This window comes from Suricata suricatta, chromosome 14, assembly GCF_006229205.1.
Source record: "Suricata suricatta isolate VVHF042 chromosome 14, meerkat_22Aug2017_6uvM2_HiC, whole genome shotgun sequence".
Lineage (NCBI taxonomy): Eukaryota > Metazoa > Chordata > Mammalia > Carnivora > Herpestidae > Suricata > Suricata suricatta.
Genome location: NC_043713.1, coordinates 36,693,940 through 36,717,914, shown reverse-complemented (window position 1 = coordinate 36,717,914; position 23,975 = coordinate 36,693,940). Strand labels below are relative to the sequence as shown.

The 23,975-nt window shown below is 40.5% G+C and overlaps 1 protein-coding gene across 2 annotated transcripts in view; it reads left to right on the top strand.

The window, feature by feature from the left end:
* Positions 1–23,975, top strand: part of MAPRE2 (microtubule associated protein RP/EB family member 2) — a 153,712-nt gene that overhangs the window by 18,257 nt on the left and 111,480 nt on the right. For both annotated transcript variants that reach the window (XM_029922064.1, XM_029922062.1), the window contains exon 2: positions 9,764–9,825. Coding sequence is in view for 1 of the 2 variants with exons in the window: in XM_029922062.1 (XP_029777922.1) it covers positions 9,764–9,825 (62 nt within the window). In the remaining variant the exon portion in view is untranslated. The remainder of the gene's footprint in view (positions 1–9,763; positions 9,826–23,975) is intronic.

Genomic DNA, 23,975 nt, shown 5'->3' with positions numbered 1-23,975 from the left:
TCTCTCTCTCTCTCTCTCTCTCTCGTGTTCTCTCTCTCTTGTGTTCTCTCTCTCGCTCTCTCTCGTGTTTTCTCTCGCTCTCTCTCATGTTCTCTCTCTCTCTCTCACAAAAATAAATAAACATTACACATTTAAAAAAAGAGAGAATGCAACTGTGCCTAGATAAGTCATGGTGACCTGTCCGGGAGTGTTGGAAAGTGCTGGCAATCTCAAAAGCTGCTTTGAACCTGCTGCTTTTAGGCAAAATGACAGTTCGCGTAAACTAGAGTTACCAAGAGAGTTAGCCTTGGCAAACTTCTAAGTATTCTCCTTTTCTGCTTTTAGAGAGACTACTTAGTAGCTCCCGTGCGGACCCTCCTGTGTCTCCAGCCGCTGGGGGTGTGCGCAGTAAATTCAGTGAGCGCCCTCTCCACGCAGGGGATGGTAACCGTGGCTTCACTGAGGGCGCCAGTGTAACCGGATCCAGAACCAGCTGTTCGGGTCAGCGGAGACGAAATAACATGGTTGTGATTAGCACTCCCGAATGCGTTTGCACAGATTAGCTAATTAGATACATATCCTCTTGGAAAGCAGAGAACTTTCTCTAAGGACCTTAAACTCTTGATGAGTACCTGACCACTAGGGGATTAGGGATGTTGGGGGAGAGTGGAGAACCAAGGAAAAATGTGCCCCAAGGATGGACTTGATCTCCTAAATTTTGCTTGGTCCATCCTTGGTGACAAGGGCTGAGCTGTAAGTGAGTTTACGTCAGTTGGGATCATCTGAGTGTATGGCCCATCTAACCAAGTGCAGCCCGGATCAGCACTTAGCAGATGGTGGGAAGAGTTCTGAACATAGATTCTGTGCCTTGCAACCCAGAGTGTAGTTCCTGGACCAGCAGCATCATCTAGAACTTTCTAGAAAGGCAGAATCTTAGACCTCACCCCAGGCCTATAGAATTATAATCTGAATTTTAAGATTCCCAGGTGCCTTGAGATCTGAAAAGCACTGCCATCAAGGAATCTGAGAAGTAAAAGACATTTTTCCTCTAATTTTAAGAATGAGGAAAATCGTGGCTTTCAAATCCTACAGATCATCCAGGAGAACAGCAGTCATACATTTTTCCTTTTTGTTTTGACCCTCTGTGTCCGTGTGCTTGCATTCACAGCCTTGTGCATCACTATTAGTGTGTCTGTCAGCCACTGGATGGCTGCATTGTCTATTGCTCACCCCGTAGAGCCCCTGCGCCTACCTAGCAGGGTGCCCAGGACAGAACAGATATGTAACATGGTATGAGGTCCACAGTCCTGGCCCTGTCACAAGCCTCCATGGATCTATAAGATAAAAGTAAGAAATCACATCCCTCAGAGGGTTATAGTGGGCAGTAAATGCATGGATTCAGGGAACATACTTAGGACCGCACCTGACGCATACTAGCTGCACATAAGAGGTAACTGTTCTCGTGTGTTCAATAAATGTTGAACAAATGAATGAATAGGAAAGATATATAAAAATTTTTATGAAAATTAAAACTCAGTGCTCTGTTGCTTCAAAAATGTGAAATTAAATTTTAAAATGCAAAGAGAGCCTGACATAGGGGAAGAAAACGGGAGAATGGGTCAGAACGAATCCATAGGAAAAGCATGTGATTTGAACTCAGAAGACCAGAGTTTGGGTCCCAGCTCTGTCCTTTATAAGCTGTGTGATTTTGTACAATAAGCTCCTTTGATTGATGATTCTCTTTAGGGGTTAGGCCAAAAGTGGTTTTGTAGCTCACTAAGAGGCTAAGGGCCACCTTGCTCAATGTTGTGTCCCTACATCTCAGTGCAGAGACATTGCAGGATGTGTTCAAATTGGATTGGAGCATGCCCTCTCAATGGGGACAAAAATTAGATATTACGGTGGTTTGTGGCCATCTAAAGCTCAACTCTAACAGACAAAATCTATTTGGTAGCATTTAATTTCTTTGAGGTGGAGGGAGATGACCAGGAGGGAATGTCTAAAAGGCTCCGTGGAAGGCAGAGAGTGTGTGTGTGCGGGGGTGGGGGTGGGGGGGTGGTGGAGACCCATCTGGGGGAAAACCTGATTTAGATGGCTCTGCAACTCCATAGTGGATGAGAGTTTCTGAGGAAGAAAAATCAAGGAGCAAAAGGCAGTAGCCAAAAGACCAGCACAGTGAGCCTGTGGAGAAAGAAATGAGATTTCAAGATCTGGGTGAGATGATCCATGTGAAACATTTTTACAAAATGAAGAGTCCTATTCTTCCTTGGTGCTGCCTGCAGAGGTGGTGGCCATCTCCTGCTTGGGGTCATGGCCACCGTGAGACCTCTGGTGAAGCCCAAGAGTGTTAAAAAGAGGACCAAGAAGTTCATCTGGCACCTGTCAGACCGATGTGTCAAAATTAAGCACAATTGGTGGAAACCCTGAGGCACTGACAATAGTACACAGAAGATTTAAGGGCCGGATCTTGTGCCCAACATTAACTACAGGAGCAACAAGAAAACCAAACACATGTTCTCCAGTGTTTTCCAGAAGTTTCTGGTCCACAACGTCAAGAAGATTACAGAGCTGCTGATGTGCAACAAATCTTACTGTGTAGAGATTACTCACAACATCTCCTGCAAGAACCACAGAGCCATTGTGGAAAGAGCAGCCAAGCTGGCCATCAGTCACCAATCCCAAAGCCAGGCTGCCCAGTGAAGAAAATAACAGACAGCTTATGTGCATGTCGTATTTGTGCCAACAAACCATAGAACTACAAAAAAATGAAGAGCTATAGACCTGCATAATTGTGGGGGAAAAAAAAGGTTTTAAGAAACATTTCAAGTTGGGTATTTTGCCCGGATTTAATGCTTGTAACAGATTGGGGCTTGTTTCCCCACAATCCGCAACCCACCCACCCAAGCTTTTTCCCTGACAACATAATTGGTACTTCAGTTCTGGAGCTTTAGTAGATTCTGGGTGAGTGGAGTTCAGCATACATCTCCCCATTAAATAATTACTGATCCGACCCCCAAATATTTTGTAAGTGGGTTTCCTCTAGAAGACCCCACAGTAGGACCCCCCCCACAGTGTTGGTGGCTGTCAGGATGCACACCAGCCCCAACAGAGAACTTGGGGGGTAGAGGCTAAGCAAATAATGCTGCACATTTCAAGACGTTTCACTCACTCAACACTTTTAACAGACCACTGAAAATCTTCCCACACAGAACTACAATTGGACAATGGTTATCCACTTTTTGAGAGAGGTCTTAGCAATCCTCCCTACCTGGTGTCCTAACAACCTTCTTGCTGTGGCCAAAGTCTAATTTAGATCTCCTGTTACTCTTTAAACACTCCTGTTACTGTATTTCTTCTTGGGATGGTCAAAAGAATAAGACTATAAAGATAGGACACCTGTAAAGGGAGGATTTAGTTTCCACTATAACCCAAACCCTAAATTTGTGTGCTGGGCTCTTAAAGTGAATCTGATACCTTTCATTGTGCTACTTTCCTTATTCGTGAACATTCTGCTACATTTTATTAGCAGTCAACTTGTGAGGAAAGGAGCAGTTCTTCCATTCCAACTATTCTCAAGGATAGCTGATTTAAAACAGATAAAAAGGTAGTGGAAGTCATGTAATTATTAAGAACCTTTCACAAAATTAATACGCATGGTATTTCTCCAGTAGTTTCTCAGGTCTGTCTTTTTAATTTTACTTTTGTGCCTTTAGCACTGTGGATAGTCTATTCTAGAATAGAAAGGGCACTCTGAAATTATTTTAATCCTGGTTCACATAGGAAGTAGCAGATGGATAAAGGAGGATTCTAAGAGGAGGCTGAGGCTCTGTTTGCATGAAAATAAACTGAATTTCTCTTTTATTATAGCTATGACTTAAGACAGTTTGGGGGGGATTATATTTTATTTTTATAGAAGCCTAAATCACACGACCAAAAGAAGTTTATAACATTATTACCATTCTTAATGTATGCCACCAAAATCCCTTTATCCGCCAGCTATAATTTTTCAAAAACGCTTAAATATACAATATGGGTCATTTTGTAGTCTGCCTTGCTTGAGAGGAATGCATTGTACCACACTCAGTGCCCAAGATTCAGTGTAATTTGACCTCCTTTACTTGCCAGATAATCTCCTTTGGTTTTGGTTTCCCTGCTGTGTGCTCAGCTCTGTGCTTCCCAGCAGTCATGCCTCGGGTCCCCTGAGGTAGTGGAACTGGGCTGGCTCTTGGCCTCCATCTGCTGCTCCAGGGAAGGCCCTGAGTCCAACCCCCCCCAACCGAGGCCGCCGATTGAAGTGGGGCTTGGCAGAGGCAGAGCTCTTCAAAAGGCTGATATGGAGTAGGATCAGCCTAAGGATTAAGAGTCTGACTTGCTGTTAATGCTTACGTGCTGCTTTATTCCTAGAAAGCTGTGGACCTCCCACACTAAAGCATGTGATCTATAACTGGAGTGATTCAGCATCTCAAAGCAGCCCCAGCAGGTTGAGATTGAGGCTCCAGTCATTCTGAAGGTCCGAAGATCCCTTGGCCCTTCTCCTGAGAGGAAAACCTCTGTTGCTGTCCCAGCAGTGTTCCCTTCTTAGAAAGGAAAGCCAGGAGCAACTGGACGGGCAGTGACTCCCATCTCTTTGTGCAGAGAATGCCATAACCTTGCATTGATCAGAAGCCTCACTGGATAGATATGGGACACTGAAGAAAAAGCAAGATCTTTTAATGGGGGGGCATGATTGGAAAATATTGACAACTCCTTCTTGACGCTGATACCTCTTAGGTGCCTACGGCTTTATGGTCAGACATGGAAGCAGCCTTTACACGGGGCTCTCAAGCTAGGACAGATGTTCTACGTCCCACACGTGGGATGCCAGAATTCTGCGTTTGCTCAAAGAGGATTTGAAATTTCTAGAGGATGAGGGAAAATGGACTTTTATAGCACCAGAGAATGTGCTTTGTTAGAGTTTGGTCGTGTCGTGACTCTTAGTCTAACAAAGATATTTGCTCTCTTCAGTTAAAACCAGCAGGCCCAGAGAAAGCAGCTGGCTCATTTCTGAGAAACTGCCTAATGCTTAAAAAAGGAATAGGAGGGATCAATGTGGTCTCTCCTAACGTGAAAGAAAACCCGGCAAGCTCATTCTTAGGTAGGGGTGGTTACAGTTGTGCTCTTCTTTAGTGTGACCCAGTTGAGAATACAGAACACCTACCTTGTCATCCACAAGAACCACGGGAGATGAAATGCTAGTCCTAAGCCAATAAGGGTGGGGATTTTTGCAAATTCTTGGATAGCATGATCTTGAAGTTAAGAGAGATCATTTCAAAAATGCAGAGCATCTCAAACTGCTATTTAGACATTAGTTCTGGTTTTAAATGTATTTGTATCAATATTTTAACTTTATTTTTTTAAATTTTTTAACTTTAAATGAAAGTTTGTAAAGGTTAATATGGAAAAGGGGGATAATAGAGAATTCTAAGATAGGCAGGATTGGACTGTCAGCAGTGGTTTCCAAATGTTAGACTCGTGGGTGAGATATTTTTCTTGGGTCTGTGCAAAGTGGGACAAATTCCCAACCCTATCTTGCACACGTTCTTGGGGCTTTTGTTCTTCTCTGAAAAGGTAAGAAAATGAGAGAGATTCCTGCTCAATTGTAGGTACTGGCCAATCTTTTAAAAATTAAACTTTTTGTTTTTAGATCATTGTACATTAACATGGACTAGTAAGGAACATTATGGAGCTCTCTCCTCTTACCCTTGACTCCATTCTCCCCTCAGGGGTAACATTTTAGAGATTTTTATGTTGGTCATGTTGAGGGGGAGGGGAGGCAGGGTAGAGAATGAAAGGAGAGAGAATCACAAACAGGCTCCCTGCTGTTCATGCAGAGCCCAACAGAAGGCTCGATCCTATGACTAGGAGATGACAATTGGAGCTAAATCAAGAGTTGGACACTTAACTGACTGAGCCACCCAGGTGCCCCAACAGCTTACAAACTTATAACATCATAGCCAGGTTATCAACGCTGATACGTGTTCAAGGTACAGAACATTTCTACCACAAGGATGCCTCGTGTTGCCCTTTCATAATCACCCCCTCTTCCTGCCACCCCTCCTTTTTACCCTTCCACACCCACAACCATTAATCTGTGCTCCATTTCTACACTTTTCTCATTTCAAGGATGTCAGATAAATGTAATCAAATAGTATATGACCGTTTGGGATAGCCTCTTTTCACTCATGATAATTCTCTGGAGATTGATCTAAGTTGTATGTATCAATAGTTCTCTTATATTGCTAAGTAGCTTTCCATGGTAGGGATGTACCACAGTTAAGTTAACTGTTAATCTGTTGACGGACATCTGGGTTGTCTCTGGCTTTTGGCAACTGCTAAAACAAAATTGCTCTAAACATAGGTTTTAATTTGGGAAAATGCCTAGAGGTACAATTGGTGGGTTGTATGGTAGTTGCATTTTAAAACAAACAAGACAAACGTTTGGCAAAGTATCAGAATCTTTCTACATTCTTACAAGCGATGTGACTGCTGTAGTTTCTTCACATCCTCATCAGTATTTCATGGCGTCACTATTTATTTTAGCCATTCTGCTAAGTGTGTAGTGATACCCCATTATGATTCTTAATTTTCACCCAGATAGTGGCTAATGTTGAATATCATTTCATGTGCTTATTAACTATATATCGTCTTCAGATAAATGCCTGTTTGTATCTTTTGCCCACTTTCCAATTGATTTTTTTCTTACTGCTTTAAGAACTCTTTATATATTCTAGAAACTAGTCCTCCTGTGAGATATATGATTTGCAAATATTTTCTCCTAGTTTATACCTTGTATTTTCATCCACTTCACAGGGACAAAAATTTTTAATTTTGATAAAGTCCAGTGTATTTAACTTTCCCTTTCATGGGTTGTGTTTTTGGCATCAAGGCTGAGAACTCCTTGCCACGCCCTAGGTCTCAAAGGCTTTCTGTTTTTCATAGTTTTCTATATTGTACTTATACTATGCTCCATTTTTAATTTCTACATAAATACATACATAATAGGGCAAATGAAAATTTTAGTGTGATTCAGTTAATTGCTGGAAGATTGGAGGACTTAGGAAGATGACATGGGTGGGAAATTTCTGGATAAGAACTGCTTTGCTGCTCTCACACATCACACGGAAAAACTGCCTCCCCTGCCACCCCCACCAGTGGGGCAGCCTAAACCTCCACCCTTGCAAGGTTTTGCGGTATTGAGCACTTATGTGCCAAGAGCAGAGCAAAGACTGTCCCCGGGTTTCAAGTCTGTGGGGAAGGCCTGGCTTTGACAGTGGTATGCTAAAGATGGAAGGTTGAGCAGGCACTAGAGTCCATTAAACTCTGTAAAAAGGGTCACTTTCTAGATGCATGATACGGACATCTTGCACCACTACCTTGAGCCTCAGTTTCTTAATTGATATTAAGCCTTTGAAGACTCAATTAGATAAAATGTGTAAAATGATTGGTGCATAGTTTTCGGTAAATGATCCCATTCAAACTGATCCATTACAGCTGTTGAAAAATGAGCAATGGGTCATTGTCAGACAGCAGAAAAAGGCCAATTGTAAACAGCCTATCCTGAGTTTTCTGCAGGTGAATTGTCTAGTTCATAGGTAAACTAGGAACTTTTATATTCTTGCTTTCTAACTGGGTGGCCAGTACTTTCCCTGGTAACATAGCTAATAAATAGGGCAAATGAAAATTTTAGTGTGATTCAGTTAATTGCTGGGAGATTGGAGGACTTAGGAAAATGACATGGGTGGGAACATGTTTTTTTAATCTGGTTTTTAAAAATCAACTACCATTAAATTTATGGAAAGATAAATACCCATGAAATTAAACTCTGCTCTAAAATATAAAGAAATTCTAGTTGTTCTATTGGAAGAAAAAAATTATCTTCTTGGAGTTCGGTCCTTAAAACCATGTATATTAAATTTTCTGATGTTTTTTAAACAAGCCAAATTTACAAATGCCTTTTAAGCCCCCCTACTGAATAGTATAACATTGAAAAAATCAGCTCTTACCTTTACTTGTATTTTCTCAGCACCTGCTATCTTGTTTCTATTTTTTCTTCCACTATCTTACCATCTCCACTTTCTTTTATAGAAAAGGTGTAAAATGCCTCACTCCTTTCTTAAAAAGAAAAAAGAAAAGATCTCTCACCAACATCTCCAGAACTATGTCTAGAATTAATCACATTTAATCGGATATGCCACGAATACTTTATTTTTATGCAATTGACTTTTTAAAAAACCAAGTTAGCACCAAAGGCATTTGTGTTTTCTGTTCCAGGACCATTTCAGAAGAGCAATGTGCAGGGTGAGGGCCTCAGTGAGAGGCAGCAGTTCTTGCTGATTTGTTTCTTGGGTGGTGGAAAGACCACATCGGATGTTCACATACACATCTTGGGTCTTTTTTTAGCAGCATCAGCTTGAGCCATAAACTGTCTTCCCAGTAGCCATCCACTCCCCACCCTGACACTGTATCCTCAAAACCTGGAATTAAGACGCATTTCTTAGCCTCATGAATTAGATCTTCCTTCATCAGTTTACTGTCTCATCATGTAGCGAGAGCATGTTTCGAAGAGAAATAGGTAATTGACATAAATTATGATTTGTCACCATATATATTTTTAAGTTGGATTCTGGCATTGCTTAGAATGCTTATCCTCTTAAAAATCTTCTGACTAGGGGTATCTGGGTGGCTCCGTAGGTAAAGCATCTGACTTCATCTCCGGTCACAATCTCAAGGTTAGTGAGTTCCAGCCCTGTATCAGGCTTTCTGCTGTCAGCAGGGAGACCCCTTCTGATTCTCTGTCTCCCTATCACTCTCTGTCCCCTCCCCCACTCTGTGTGTGTGTGTGTGTGTGTGTGTGTGTGTGTGTGTGTGTGTGTGTGTGTGTGTACATGCTCTCAAGAATGAATAAACTATTGGGGTGCCTGGGTGACTCAGTTAGTTGAGCATCTGACTTCAGCTCAGCTCATGAACTCGTTGTTAATGGGTTCAAGCCCTGTGTAGGGCTCTGTGCTGACATTTCAGAGCCTGGAGCCTGCTTTGGATTCTGTCTCCCCCTCTCTCTGTTCTTCCTCTGCTTGTACTGCCTCACTCTCTCTCAAAAATAAAGATTTAAAAAAATTCTTAAGTTTAAAAAATAAACTATTTAAAAATATCTTCTGACTAGATGAATAATACTGTGTTAACACTAGATCTAAAACCTGAAATAGGGGTGCCTGGGTGGCTCAGTCGGTTAAACATCTATCTGACTCTTGATCTCTGCTCAGGTCTTGACCATCAGAGGGGTAAGTTCAAACCCCACGTCGGACTCTGTGCTGGGTATGGAGCCTACTCTAAAAGAATAAGATAAAGTCTGCAAATAAGCTGAAGTTTAAAGAAGTTTGATGTTGGTCTTTGATATCCCAGGAGAGGCTCTGGTTCCTGCTGATACATGAATTCTCATTGCATCAGACTATCAGGGAGAAAGTGAAAACAAATTACTTTCATAAAACTGACATTATACTAAATATTCACAAACCATCATCAACCTAAAAACTGATCTAAAATATAGACTGAAAACCCTATGGCTTGCCTAACTTAATCTCTCTCCTAGGGTAAGACTAACTGTATTTTGTTATTGTGCATATGTTTCAACATCCCTTTCCATTGCTAACCACACCCAACAAACTCAGTTGTAACTCTTTGCTCCTATGTTATCATCCTATTAAATGTTCTTTTTTCTTTCTTTCTTTTTTTTTTTTTATTATCCCAGAATCCCACTTCTCACCGGTCCAGTTCATCTCGACAGCCAGGGAGAGAGCCTGGATGCTCAAGGTAAGGATTAAATATAAAATGGTGTGGGAATCCTTGTCTACAGATGAAATTGAAGTATTGATGCCTTTGTAACAAGTTTCAAAATCCCTTCTACAATTAAAGTATCCGAGTAAACATGCTTCATTAAAACATTATTTTTCAAACTATAACCCATCTCCCAAGTGTATTAAGGCTAATTAACTGCTATCAGCAATTCCTCTAAAAATGGCCAAACCAATTAAAGTTTAATTTTGGAGATATTATTAGTGATAAGTGAAGGAAGAATATCAAGATGTTGTCAAGTAATCTCAGGACACTTAGTGTTATTTGTGAACAAAATTTTTATGTCATTTATTTATAATCAAATGAAGGCAAATGCTCAGACTTTACAATAGAGAGTGGAGAGGATTTGGGAAAGAGACAAAGACTCAAAGCCTCATATTTATTTTTCCCCCAGTTTGGTTTGTGTATTTGAGACCCTTCATTTGAACTTGACTGACTTCTCACTGGTATTCTGAGTCTACCTAATGCCTTCAAGGTCCATTCACCTCCAGCAGCTCCCTAGAACAAAGGAACAATTGACTGAAATTCCACCAGATGGCAATCTTTAGAAAGCCATCCACAGAGGTTTCACTGCTGTGAGCTACAATTGTTCAGAGAATAGTCTCAGTAAAACGTCCAAGACATCACCAAAAATGCTCTAAACACCTTTAGTTTTATTTCTTTCCCCCAACATGGTAAGTTTTTACAAAAAAAAAAAGTATCAGTACTGAAAGCTCAAATCAATGGATAATTAGTTTGGGGTTTCATTGTGATAAATGCTGTGATTAATGGTCATTTCTTAATTATTTGAGAAGAGAAAGTATCAATTCTAAAAAATGAATAGCATTTTAAGGAGTTGTCTTGATATTAAACCAAGTGAAATTGGCAGGTATCAAATTCTTGTATTGATGTGAAATCATTTATTTAAACGGGATGAGTAAACTTTTCTCCTTTTGCTCTAATGAAATGCGAGATACTAAACTCTGAGGAGTATCCAAACAGCTGGACTTTTCTAGGACCAGAGCTGGGACAGAAGGAAGTGGAAAGGCATCTGAGGGCAATTAAAATAGAAAGAACCAAGGAGACCAGGAGAGTCATCTCAGCTTGCTTCATACACCTAAAAGCAGACCTTGAGTGCTCTTTGAAACCTCTTTTGCTAAGAGTCGTTCTGGTAGGGGGCCCATGTGTCTGGGACAGTCCTGGTTTACTTTGTTGTCTTGGAGCATGGTCTCGTTAGCACCCCCTTTCACCGGCAAAACTATCTGTATTTGGAATATAAATTCTATAGATCCCTATCTCCTAGGCTGGTATGTCAAAGAAAAAGTACTAGAAAAAAGTATCTCAATGCCTAAACGGAGCGCCTGTTTATAAATGTCCTAATTCCTAGGACTACAGGACAAATGCTCCTTTTTCTTGTGGGCCATACAGTCTCTGTCACAACTATTCAACTCATTGTAGTGTGAAAACTGCCGTGGACAATACATAAGTGAGTGGGCTTGGCTGTGTTCCAATAAAACTTTATTTATAGAAACAGACAGTAGATGGCATTTGGCTGGTAACCATAGTTTATAGATCCTTCTGAGATAATAGTTCTCCACCATTTCCTGTCTCCTTACCAAGAAGACCGCTATTCTTAATTCCTTTCCTTTTTCTTCATATCCCTTTTGACTTGCAGCCTCCTTCTTTAACTCTTTCAGAAACTAGTATTAATAGTTGCTTGAGTGAGTCCTCTCACTCACTTGTGTGGTTCCTGAGAATCCTTGGCTGAGTCTAGCTGCTTGCTTCTTATCCAAATCTGTTTCTGCACGATGCACAACAATACTTGCACCTTCTACCAGAATAGCCTCCCGAGAGAGGTATCCTTTGAATCCTAGAGTTAAATCTTGGAGCATAGCTGTTTCGTTGACAATTTAATTTTATGCTTTGGTCCTCACTAAATAGGAATATGGAAAATCTATGGAAACTATAGCCACATTAAGGAAAGATTGACTATCCAATTTTTATTATAAAAATGACGTATTTATAGGAAAGTTTGGAAAGAAGAAAATCACCCATAACACCATTCCAAGATAACTTCTTTTCTTTTCTTTTCTTTTGTATATTTTCTTTTCTCGCAAGCATTCCTATTTTTCTATATTGAATGTGAACTTTGTGTTTTACTTAGTGTTAGTCATAAGCCTCTTTCGAGACCTTCAGAACTGTCCCTAGAATACTATTCTATCAACATGCCATAGTAGCCTCCAATTTTGTTATTGTTGGTTGGTTTGGTTCAGTCTAATTTGTATATTTTTGTTGTCTATTTCCTTAGTACAAAATTCTAGAAGTGGATTATTCAAAGATATGACCATTCTTATGACTTTTAAGCTAATTTATCATGTTTCTCCCCAAAAGGTTTGAAGTCCTTAGCAAACCGAGAGTACAGCCTCACCACAACTTGATCAGAAAGAGCGTGTAATTCAATAATATTTGAGTGTCTCCTATATGTGAAGAACTGTTCTAGTTGCTTTGATATACATATAAAAATGTAAGCTTTTCCCACAAACATTTATTGAGTGCCTGCTCTAAACTACACATTGTAGATCTTCCATGGTGAGCACATGATAGCTTATGTCTGAGAGTAACCTTATTGGGAAGCTAAGATAAATATACGTAATCTCTATAACCATATACAAAATGAGATACACCATAGGAGAAATACAGAAAGGTTGGGAGCCTGTGAGGGCAGTTTGAAGGATAGGTTGGGGCAAGGGGGTAGAGATGACATCTGAGCTGAACTCTGGAAGCAAGTTGGATTGGAATACTCAGGTGGGGAGATTGGCCGTTCATACCATAAACATTTTTGGATTGCTAACTATGTGCCAGGTGCTTTGCTCAAAGCTAAGGTTATAAGGGTAAACAAGATAGAGCTCTTAAAAACTTAGCATCTAATGGAATTGACTGATTTAAAAAATACATGCTACATATAATGACTTGTCCAGCAGAGGATCCATTGGGGGTAGGGATGAAGCCAGAGTCCCCTCTAGAAGAGGAGCTTTGTCATGGCTCCTCTTCTGACACAGTCTTCCTCATTAGATCTCCTACAAATTATGATATGGAAACTGCTTCTGTAAGTTTAAAGATTATTCTAGTTGGCTGACCTAACATTCCAATAAAAATTGGCCTATACGTCTCGCCCCCTCCCTGCTCTGTCCCCAGTAAGTATATTCACTCAGAATTCGCTGAGCTGAGGCTGGGATCTCTGGCCTTCCCCAGCTGAGAACTGAAGCAAATCACTAAGAATTAAAAGGGTTTCATGTGTATCTTGTTCTTTATTTTTTTTTAATTTTTTTTATGATTTTTATTTATTTTTGATACTGAGAGAGACAGAGCATGAGAGGGGGAGGGGCAGAGAGAGAAGGAGACACAGAACTGGAAACAGGCTCCAGGCTCTGAGCTAGCTGTCAGCACAGAGCCTGATGCAGGACTCGAACCCACGAATGTGAGATCTGACTTGAGCCGAAGTCGGAGGCTTAACCGACTGAGCCACCCAGGCGCCCTGTATCTTGTTCTTTAAACAGCTAGAAGGGACCTCAATCTAATCCAACTCCATTTTAGAGATGAACATTCTTAGGTGAGGAGAGCTAAGTGCTAAACCTACCACTGGATGTTTGACCAAGTGCAGGCACCAGTCCCAGCTTCTGACTCACTCCCTGCTTGTTCTGTGCTCAGTGCTGCAATTTTTCCTACCACTCCAGACCGCAGGGGTAATAAGAACTGAAAAGAGAATTAGCCTGTGCATTTTTTTTTCCTGCATGTAGAAGCCATACATGTTTTATCCATTTCAGACCCCTGCTAACAAACTTTAAATTTTAATTTTTAAATTAAATTTTAATTGTAATTGTAAATTTTAATTTAATTATTTAAAAAATTTAAAACCATGATGAATAGATGAGTAGTAGGGAAATGTGGGACAAATACCCACATCTGCCATTTTCCTTCTTTAGCATCTGGGCAAGTAAGTTGGCAACAGTGAGTTTTTACATCTTGAGTCTGTTGTAAGAACACTTGGAGGTCATGTGAGTGTTGGACACGTCCTGGGCACTCAGCAGGTACTTCTCTTTCTCCTTCCCTCCTAGAGCTACCGGTTCTTGACAGGGGCCCTTTGTATATAAAGCTCAGGACAATTAAATGATGCAATGAGAATACATTTATAAGACTATCTGGCATAGAACTTAATATTCTCAGTTCTGAATTTCACTTATCGATGCTTAAAGAGAAAGTTAGAGGGTTTTAATCATGGTTCTTCATCCTTCCGTAGCTTATTTTATGCGGCCTATGGACATGTTGGTAAGAGTTAGGAATTTTCCGTTACTTAACTCTAAACTGTGTCACATACAGAGATTACACAAAATATAGCTAATATTAACAATTACAAAATCTAGCCGGTGAGTAGGAGTGTATTTGATGCTATTATACAATTTTTTTCTATTTTTCTGGATGTTTAAAATGTTTCAGGCTAATTTTTTTTAAATTATATACTAAAATTTTTTTTTGTTTTTTATTTTTGAGAGAGAGAGACAGAACATGAGCAGGGGAGGAGCAGAAGGAGAGGGAGACACAGAATCTGAAGCAGGCTCCAGGCTCTGATGTGTCAGCACAGAGCCCAATGCAGGGCTCGAACCCATGAACCATGAGATCATGACCTGAGCGGAAGTCAGATGCTTAACTGACTGAGCCACCCAGCCGCTCCCAAAAATTATATATTAAAGATTAAGCCTTGACCATGGCCCCATCACTGTGCAAGGGGCAGAAGGTACATTTTGGGCAAGAAATTCCATGTCTGCACCCTGATGCAGCTATGGCCCAATGTAGGGAACACTCACGGAGCAGGCGGACCACAGCAAGGCGCTAAGCACTGTGTAGGGAGAAAGGTAGGAGGCCACAGGAACCCTCAGCAGGGACAATGAAGCTACATCTGGAGCAGGGAGATTAGGTGAGGCTTCCAAGAGGCAGGGACCTCTCCTCTAAGACCTGAAGGTAAAGGAGGAGGCAGCAGGTGTTGGGGAGAAGGGACTATAGAGAAGGGAGAGTCCTTCAGGTAGAAGGGCTAGCAGCCTCTTCAAAGACCTGGGAAGAAAATGAGGGAAGCATATGGCATATTGGCTGAGTTGAAAAAGGTTTGGTAATGAGAGCATCAAGAGAGGCATGAAAGACAGATCAAGAAGGGCCTTGGCAGGTCAGCAAAGACCTTTGGGTTGTTTTTTTTTTAATGTTTATTTTTGAGAAGAGAGAGTCCACATGCACGAGTGGGGGAGGGGCAGAGAGAGAGGTGGGTACAGAGGACCTGAAGCAGATCTGTGCTGACAGCAGTGAGCCCAAAACAGGGCTCCTGAACTGTGAGATCATGACCTGAGCCAACATCAGATACTCTATTGACTGAGCCACCTACGTGCCCCTGGGTTGGATTCTGAAAGTGATGGTTGAAGTGCTGGAAGTAGAGGAGTAAAACTGCCAGTTTCAGATCTTAAAATGGTCCCTATGGCAACTGGGGTGGTGAGATGGGTGGATTTGAATACAACTTAGAAAGTGGGATAGACAGGATCGGGTAAGGAAGAGGTGAAGGGTTAAATCACTGGAAATGTGCATAGAGACTTGCTATGTGGTAAGCACTATTTCAGTGCTAAGAAGGAAAATAAGGTAAGAGCTATCGGGAGGTATTACTATTTCATGTAGAGGGGCTAATGAAGAGAGGGGTGTTTCAGCGGAGCACAGACTGACCCTTGGGAACCCCATCAGGGGGTCCTAATGATGCCATAGTGAGAAACAGTCCCCCTGGTGACCATGGAATTGAGTGGGCTCCCCAGAAGTTCTGCCAGTGGCAGTGTTACGGTTGGAGAGGGTGACAGCCAGGTGCCTTGTCTAAGTGGGAGGTCTGATTGTATTACTGCTGAGATAGGAAACACAGGGTAACGGAACATTACAAGTGTGATGTCAAGAATCTGAAGCTTAGCATTGAACATGTTGTGTATAGGGTGCTCATGACATCTAAATGAATTGAATATATGTAGGGATTTGGGATCTAAACCCCAAAAGAGAAATGAACCACAAATACAGCTTTAGGAGTCACTAGCATGTAAGCAGGAAGCTGTGAGTATAACTAAAATTTCCCCAGGAGAGATGGTCACCTTAAAGATGACCAATATTGAGGAGGTAGATTAAGAAAAAGAATATACCCATTTTCATAGCAGCGTTATTGACAATAGGCAAAAGGTAGCGGCAATCCAAGTGCCCATTAACAGAGGAAGGGACAAAACATGGTATATACATGCAATGAAATATTCTTGTGTCTTAAAGGAAATTAAGTTACATGCTATAACGCAGATGAAATGTAAGGACCTTATGTTGAAGAAAATGTCCGCAGAAAGAGAAGTACTGTGTGATACCACTCATGAGTTACCTGGAATAAAGTTCATAGATAGGGGGAAGTAGAATGGTGATTTTCAAAGGCTGGGGAGAGGGAGATACAGGTGAGTTACTTAATGGGTATAGAGTTTGTTTTATAACATGAAAAGGGTTCTGTAGATGGATGCCGATGACAGTCACACAACAACATGAATGTACTTGATACTACTGAACTGTACATTTAAATGGTGAAAATGGTAACATTTCTATACCATGTATTTATTACAATAAGACAGAGATTAACGATGAGACAGAAACACAGGAGAAAGAGCATTTGACTATGTTGTCATGGAAGCCTAAAGAAAATAGCATTTCAAGAATAAGCAAAGGGTTGATAAGTCCAAATGCTCTGCAAAGGGTAAGATAATGACTAAAAAGTGCCTGTTGATTCTTAGCAACAGAGAGGTAGTTGGTGATCTTGATGAAGATAATTTCAGTGGCCTAGTCAAACTGGAATCTAGAAGGTGGAGTCAAGGGCAAGTGGAGAGGGTAGATTTAGATAAGCCTTAAGGTATTTGGCTATAATGATTAGAGAAAGGGGAATTTATGGGGAAGAAAAGTTGATTTAAGATAAAAGAAGGGTGACTGAGTGGCTCAGTTGCTTCAGCATCCAACTTCAGCTCAGGTCATGATCTCAAGGCTTGTGAGTTCGAGCCTCACATGGGGCTCTGTGCTGACAGCTCAGAGCCTGGAACATGCTTTGGATTCTGTGTGTCCCGCACTCTGTTTTCCCCTCCCCTACTCAAACTCTGTTTCTCTCTCTCTCAAAAATAAACATTAAAAAAATTTTTTTAAACCCAATAAGATATCTCACACCTGTCACAAAATTCTGTAATATTTAAAACCATTTATTTATTGGGGTGCCCGGGCAGCTCAGTCAGTTAAGCATCCTACTTCAGCTCAGGTCATGATCTCAAGATTTGTGGGTTTGGGCCTCATGTGAGGCTCTGTGCTGACAGCTCATAGCCTGGAGCCTGCTTCATATTCTGTGTCTCCTTCTCATTCTCTGCCCCTTCCCTGCTCAAAAATAAAATAAACATTAAAATTTCTAAAAATAATAATAAAAGGGAGTGGTACAGTTCAATGCTGCTGGGAAGGAGCCAAGAAAAGGGGCACATGGGGTGCCTGGGTGGCTCAGTCGGGTAAGCATCCGACTTTGGCTCAGGTCAAGATCTCACAGTCTGTGGGTTCGAGCCCCATGTCGGGCTCTGTGCTGACAGCTCAGAGCCTGGAGCCTGCTTTGGATTCTGAGTCTCCCTCTCTGCCCCTCCCCCACTCGCTCTCTGCTCTGTCTCTCAAAATGAAATAAAGACATTTAAAAAACCATTTAAAAGAAAAGGGGGGAGCACATAAAGTCTGGTAGAAAGTGACCAGGCAAGTCTTCGAGGAGACAGGAGGTAACTGGCCTGGACACTCCTCTTCACTGTAACAAGCAAGAAGTAGAATGAGAGGGCTACCCTGTAGGTGAATGTGTAGGTTTGGGGGCAGGAAACTTAAATCCCCATCTAATGGCTTCAATACTCTCTGAAGTCAGAGGCAAGACCATCTGCGAGGGAGGGGTAGGTGGAAGGGTCAGAGATCTAAAGAAACTGAAAGAGTATTAAAATGTCTGGTGTATGAATAATGACAGAGTGCTGACGAGGGAGGCAGAGGGCTGATCCGGAAGCGGTGACACCCGCTCAGGTTGGGAGACCATGGATTAATAGTTGTGCTGGTCTTCTAGGCAGAGCGCCTTCCCCCTGACCCCCCCCCCCCAGGGGTCTCAGCAGGGCTCAGCAGTCCAGATGAAGCACATGTGCCTGAGCTGATAAAAACTTTCTAAGAGCTCCTTTGTGGGAGAAACATGAAAATTTGATCATGAGGACAATACATGTATTTTATTTAAAGTGGGCTAATGCTTTATTTAAAATGTTGTAGGTCCCGAGTGACTGGCTGGTAATGTTCTGGTTTATAACGAGTTTGAGATGACTGCAGGGATGGTAACTTACGAGGGCCCCCTGTTGACAAAGTAGATTATTAGGGACCAGCCTTAATTAACAATTGATTCGAGTAATTCAGAGCGAACACTGAACAGTTGGAGTAGTTTGGTGTCCCCTCCCCCTACTCCTGCCCATCACAGATACTTGTAGCGTCAGAGCCCACTACTCTGTTGGGCGGAAACTAAAAAACGCCACTGCTTAGGAAACCTTTAATGCGTATATCTTGATAAGATAGTCCTGCTTTAAAAAAAAAAAAAATGCCAGTATAGTTATATCCATAGGGTTCTTTTAGTTTCAGGTGCGCAATATAGTGATTCAGTAATCCTACCTGCAGCAATGTGGTGGATCTAGAGAGATTTCAACCTTTTGCACAGGGCACCAGGGTTTGGTTAAGGATTTGCTACTCATCCTTGCTAGCACAAATGTCACTAAAATTACTCTGAGGTTGACCTACCTTATCACTTTACAACTGGGCTGTGGTATGTGGGAAAGAATGCTATTGATGCTGGTGCCTGGAATGCTTGTGTATATCGAGGCCCCTAATCAGGCATTTCTTCTACCCCCTCATCAGCATCGGAGTTTCTTTTTCCAGTCCGAAAGATGCCAAATAACAAATATGATGGGCACCCATCCTAGGACACCTCTTATTCCCGCTGATAGCTTCAGAACGTTAGAGCAGAGTTCTAAATGTTCTGCAGTGATCATGTTCTATATCTGCGCCACCTGATTGGACAGTCATTAGCCACATGTGCCCACTGAGTGTTTGAAATGTGACTGTGAACATTTCAAATGCATTTTCTTCATTCTTAACGTGAACAGCCACATGCGGCTGTATTGGGCAGCCAGCTCTAAAAGCCAGATTAGATAGAACCGCAGTTTTAAATACAGCTTACCAATAGAGCCAGCCCAGGAAACTCCTGGTCTTTGATGTCCAAACAAGTCTGGCCTGGCCTCATTCTGCCATCGAGTTGGTTATAGCCTAGGGTTTCTGGTCTGTGTTAAAGGTAAATACAGGGGAAGGAGCAAGATGTGAAAACAACCTAGAGCTAAAGTAGATTAACCTTCATTTTACCTAAACTGTCAAATACTTGAATACCAGAGTCCTGTGTACGAAGGAAAAAAAATGGAGCAAGAACAAACTTAATTTAATGGCTGTTGTGCACAGGAACTGTGTTAGCCACTTCACACAGGGTATCTTGCTAATCTTTATACATCCTCCATGAAATTTGTTTATAATTCTTATAAATGAGAAAGTCGAGTTTCAGTGTTTACTAACTTGTTCAGGCCTCTGGCTTTGTAAGTAGTAGAGGCAAGATTAGTACCCAAGCAAATGTGAGTCCAAACCTATTTCCACAATCAGTAATCACAGCTAGATATACATATCAGGAATTAGCAGAAAAGCAGAAAACCTTCAGAGTAGAATTGGAAGTGGAATAGAGGTAATAGGAGGCAAATGACTGTGTGTGTTTGCTTCTGATTATCTCTCGCTGTGCCTGTATTCCTCCTCTCCTTGCCTGCCCTCCCCACCCTCCCAGCATTTCAGTTATGTTGATAATAGTTACCCTTTATGGAAATACAACTACTGTGGCCATAGATGATGTACAGTTGATCATTTGAATTACTCAAGAAGCAGACCTATACCATCATCTTTTCCCATCTAGGCAAAAGTTAAACTACTTGGTAATTAAGTATGCTTATGGTATATCTTATAAGAAGTAGATTATCTACATTCATTTAATCAAATGTTTCCCACAGTTCCAATGTTGCCTGCCTTTTTTTTTTTTTTTCCTAAGTTTGAGAGAGACAGTGCACTGGGGGGACAGGCATAGAGAAAGAGCAAGAATCCTAAGCAGGCTCCACGCCATCAGCACAGAGCCTGATGCAGGGCTTGAGCCCACAGAGCCGTAAGGTCATGACCTGAACCGAAACCAAGAGTCAGTCCCTTTACTGACCGAGCCACTCAGGCACCCTCTGTAACCTTCTTCAATGTCTTACATATATGATATTCTACTTCTGTAGTCCTGCCAAAATTTCCATTATTGAGAGTAATAGCAGAAATCCTGAAAAGCAAGTCACTTACAATCCTACCCTAATGATTTATTTTTCTCTTTTCCATCTAGGCGTCATTCATATAATTTTACACAGTTGTAACAATACTAGGTGCAAACTTCAGTATACTGCCTTTTAGTTTCATTTTATGTTGTGAGCAGTTTTATATGCTGCCCAACACATATTCAGTGTTAAGATCAATAGAATAGTTTATAGAATTAACCTACTATTATGACTCCTACCTGCTATTGTTTGGCTTAAGGAATCTATTTCAAAGCTAACTTTGGTAGGTTTTAAGCTTACAAATCTTAACTGGTCAAATAATCCCCCTGACTGGAAGTCTTCTGTGTGTTTCCACCTCCTGAGAATAATTATCCTACTACGTTATTCCAGAGTGTGTATTACCTTGGATTTTAATTTTTTTACGTGTAATTTTTCCCAAACATAATATTTTAAAGAAAAGTAGATGCTCCATTCTATTTTAATTATCATTCCTGTCCCAGGCATTAAGCACTTAATTTATACTTCGTGGATTCTGCATAATCTATGAAACTGGCTTGGCATGAGGTTGCTCAGCGGCTTGTACTGGGGATGACAGATTTTCAGCCTTCCTTTCTTCAAATATCATTCTGCTTAAAATGCATGCACTGACGTGTTTGCCTCTGTTCTAAAGTTAGTCATGTTTCGGTCCTCAAGACAGCAGTTCAAATGAATCCGAGATTATCGGGTTAACATCAAACTATGTTAGGGAACACGAACAGTAAAGGTCAAGATAAGCCTCAGTGCCTCCCTAGAGAACTAAATTCTAGGTCATGAGGATTTTTTTATTTTCCAATACTTCATACTCCTGTTTTGGAGTATGGTGTTAGTCCTTCACTGGACCATGATGTTTCAAAATGCTGATGTGTTCTGTTAGGATTTTCCAAGGCAATGACTAGGCTACATAATATCTACTTGGTAGAGTTTCTCTCACAGGATTCTTGTCCTTCACATTTATTTTTGCTCTTGGGGAGTGATACATTTCAGACTTATGTGAGGTAATGCCACTCATACGACATTGCTTTGGCTTACAGATTGAACTGAACCATTAGCATCTTTCTCAGTGCCTGGCTTTGAGAAAAGCTTTGCTTGGTTTGTCAAAAAAAAAAAAAAAAAAAAAAAAAAAAAGAATTGAGTGCTTAGTATGTCATATAATGACATTATTGCCTCCAACCAGGATAAGAGTTCTTCTAGGAAGATGTTTTCAAATAAGAATATCCAATCACTATTGCCTCCTGCTCAACACAAAATTTAAGAAATTGCCTAACTCAGGCACACTACTCAATTTTTTCTTAATTAACACAGTGTAATATTAGTTTCCCAATGTACAATTTTGTGATTCAACATGTCCATACAATGTCCAGTGCTCATTACAATCACACTTCTTAATGCCCATCATCTGTTTAGCCCATGTCCCACCCACCTCCCCTCTGGTAACCATCAGTTTGTTGTTCATAGTTAAGAGTCTGTTTCTTGGTTTGCCTCTCCCCCAACCCCATGATCGTTAGTTTTGTTTCATTTCTTAAATTCTGCATATGAGTTAAATCATATGGTATTTTTCTCAGACTTATTTTGCTTATTAAAATACACTGTAGCTCCATCCATGTCACTGCAAATGGCAAAATTTTATTCATTTTTATGACTCAGTAATATTCCATTGTGTATATATGCCACATCTCCTTATCCGTTAGTCAATGGCCGTTTGGCTCTTTCTACAATTTGGGTATTGTAGAATATTGACAATATTGTAGATATTGTAGACACTGTATACATTAGGGTGCATGTATCCCTTCAAATCAGTATTTTTGTATTATTTGGGTACATACCTGGTAGTGTAATTGCTGGATTGTAAGGTAGTTCTATTTTTAACTTTTTGAGTAAACTCCATACTGTTTTCCAGATTGGCTATACCAGTTTGCATTCCCACCAACTGTGTAAGAGGGTTCTCATTTCTCCATATCCCCAGCAACAGTTGTTGTTTCTTATGTTCTTGATTTTCGCCATTTTAACTAGTGTAAGGGGATATCTCACTGCAGTTTTAATTTGCATTTCCCTGATGAGTGATGTTGAGCATCTTTCCACGTGTCTGTTGGCCATCTGTAGGTCTTCTTTGGAAAACTGTCTATTCTTCTCCCCTCAGCATGTCTTGCGCACCTAATCAAAAATTCAATATTTTATTATACGGGAAGATATCAAATCATGAAGCATTTGCTTTTAAATTTAATTCCACTTAGGTAAAATTATTTTGTATTTCAGGGTAAAAATGGCAGAGAATTCAGGTTGAAAAAAATTGACATTGCTGCCACAAAGAAAACTTTACTCAGATGGAACTCAATAAATGGTTTCAATTTTTAAATTTCTTTTATTTTTTTAATGTTTATTTTAGAGAAAGACTGAGCATGAATGGGGAAGGGGCAGAGAGAGAGAGAGGGAGACACAGAATCTGAAGTAGGCTCTAGGCTCTAAGCTGTCAGCACAAAGCCCCACATGAGGTTCGAACCCACAAACCTTGAGATCATGAACTGAGCTGAAGTTGGATGCTTAACTGACTGAGCCACCCAGGTTCCCCAGTAAATAGTTTTAAGTATTATAGAATTTAGGCTGTCCTAGGATGGTCATAAAGGCTTAAGAAGAGATGGACTTTGAACTGAGCTTGTATTTGTAAAATACATAAATTTGTAAAATATGGGTTAGATGAGGAAAAAAGAGGCCATTCCAGGCACCAGTCAGAAGGTTTAAGGAACATCAGAGACCATCTCAAGGAGGGTAAGAGGGAATGATTGATTCTTTAATGTGATAACTGGAGGATTAAGGAAGAAAGATGAGCTACAATCAAACTGCTGAATTCCAAATACCAGACTAATTCATTTAAACTTTGACTTTAAACTTCCTATTTTAGATAGTAGGAAATATTGAACACATTGTAGTCACCTAGAAATATTGAGTTCTAGGACAGTTGTCTATATAACAAACCTATATTTGTTTCTCTTTTCACCAGATGATCAGATGAAATAAAAATTTTATAACGAAAAAATTCATGGCAGTTCTGGAAATGGGAATGGGAATAAGGACCAGAAATTGACAAACTTCTAGAACATGGAAAGGGGACAGGACTATACTGCTATTTAAAATTTTTAAAAACAAAAATATGGGGAAAGAAGAGTTAAAATAATTTAAAGAATTATTATAATCCAGATGAAATATTTCTAAGAATAGAAGAAAACAAAAATTAATCCTTAGAATGAAAGGTATTGTATTCATCATATACTCTCCATTTCCTTTAAAAAAAAAAAAGTTGGGGTTCCTGGGTGGCTCAATCAGTTAAGCGTCCAACTTTGGCTCAGGTCATGATCTCATGGCTCATGTGTTCTAGCCCCAAATCCAGCTCATTGCTGGTAGCACAGAGCCCACATCAGATCCTCTGTGCCCCTTTCTCTCTGTACCTCCCCTACTCATGATCTCTCAAAAATATAAACATTGAATAAATGAAGAAAAAAGTCAAGGGAAGACTTTGTGAATGTAAACAAAGAGTATTCCAGAGTATAAAGCGAAAAAAAAAAAAAAAAAAAAAAAAAAAAAAAAAAAAAAAAAAAAAAAAAAAAAAAAAAAAAAAAAAAAAAA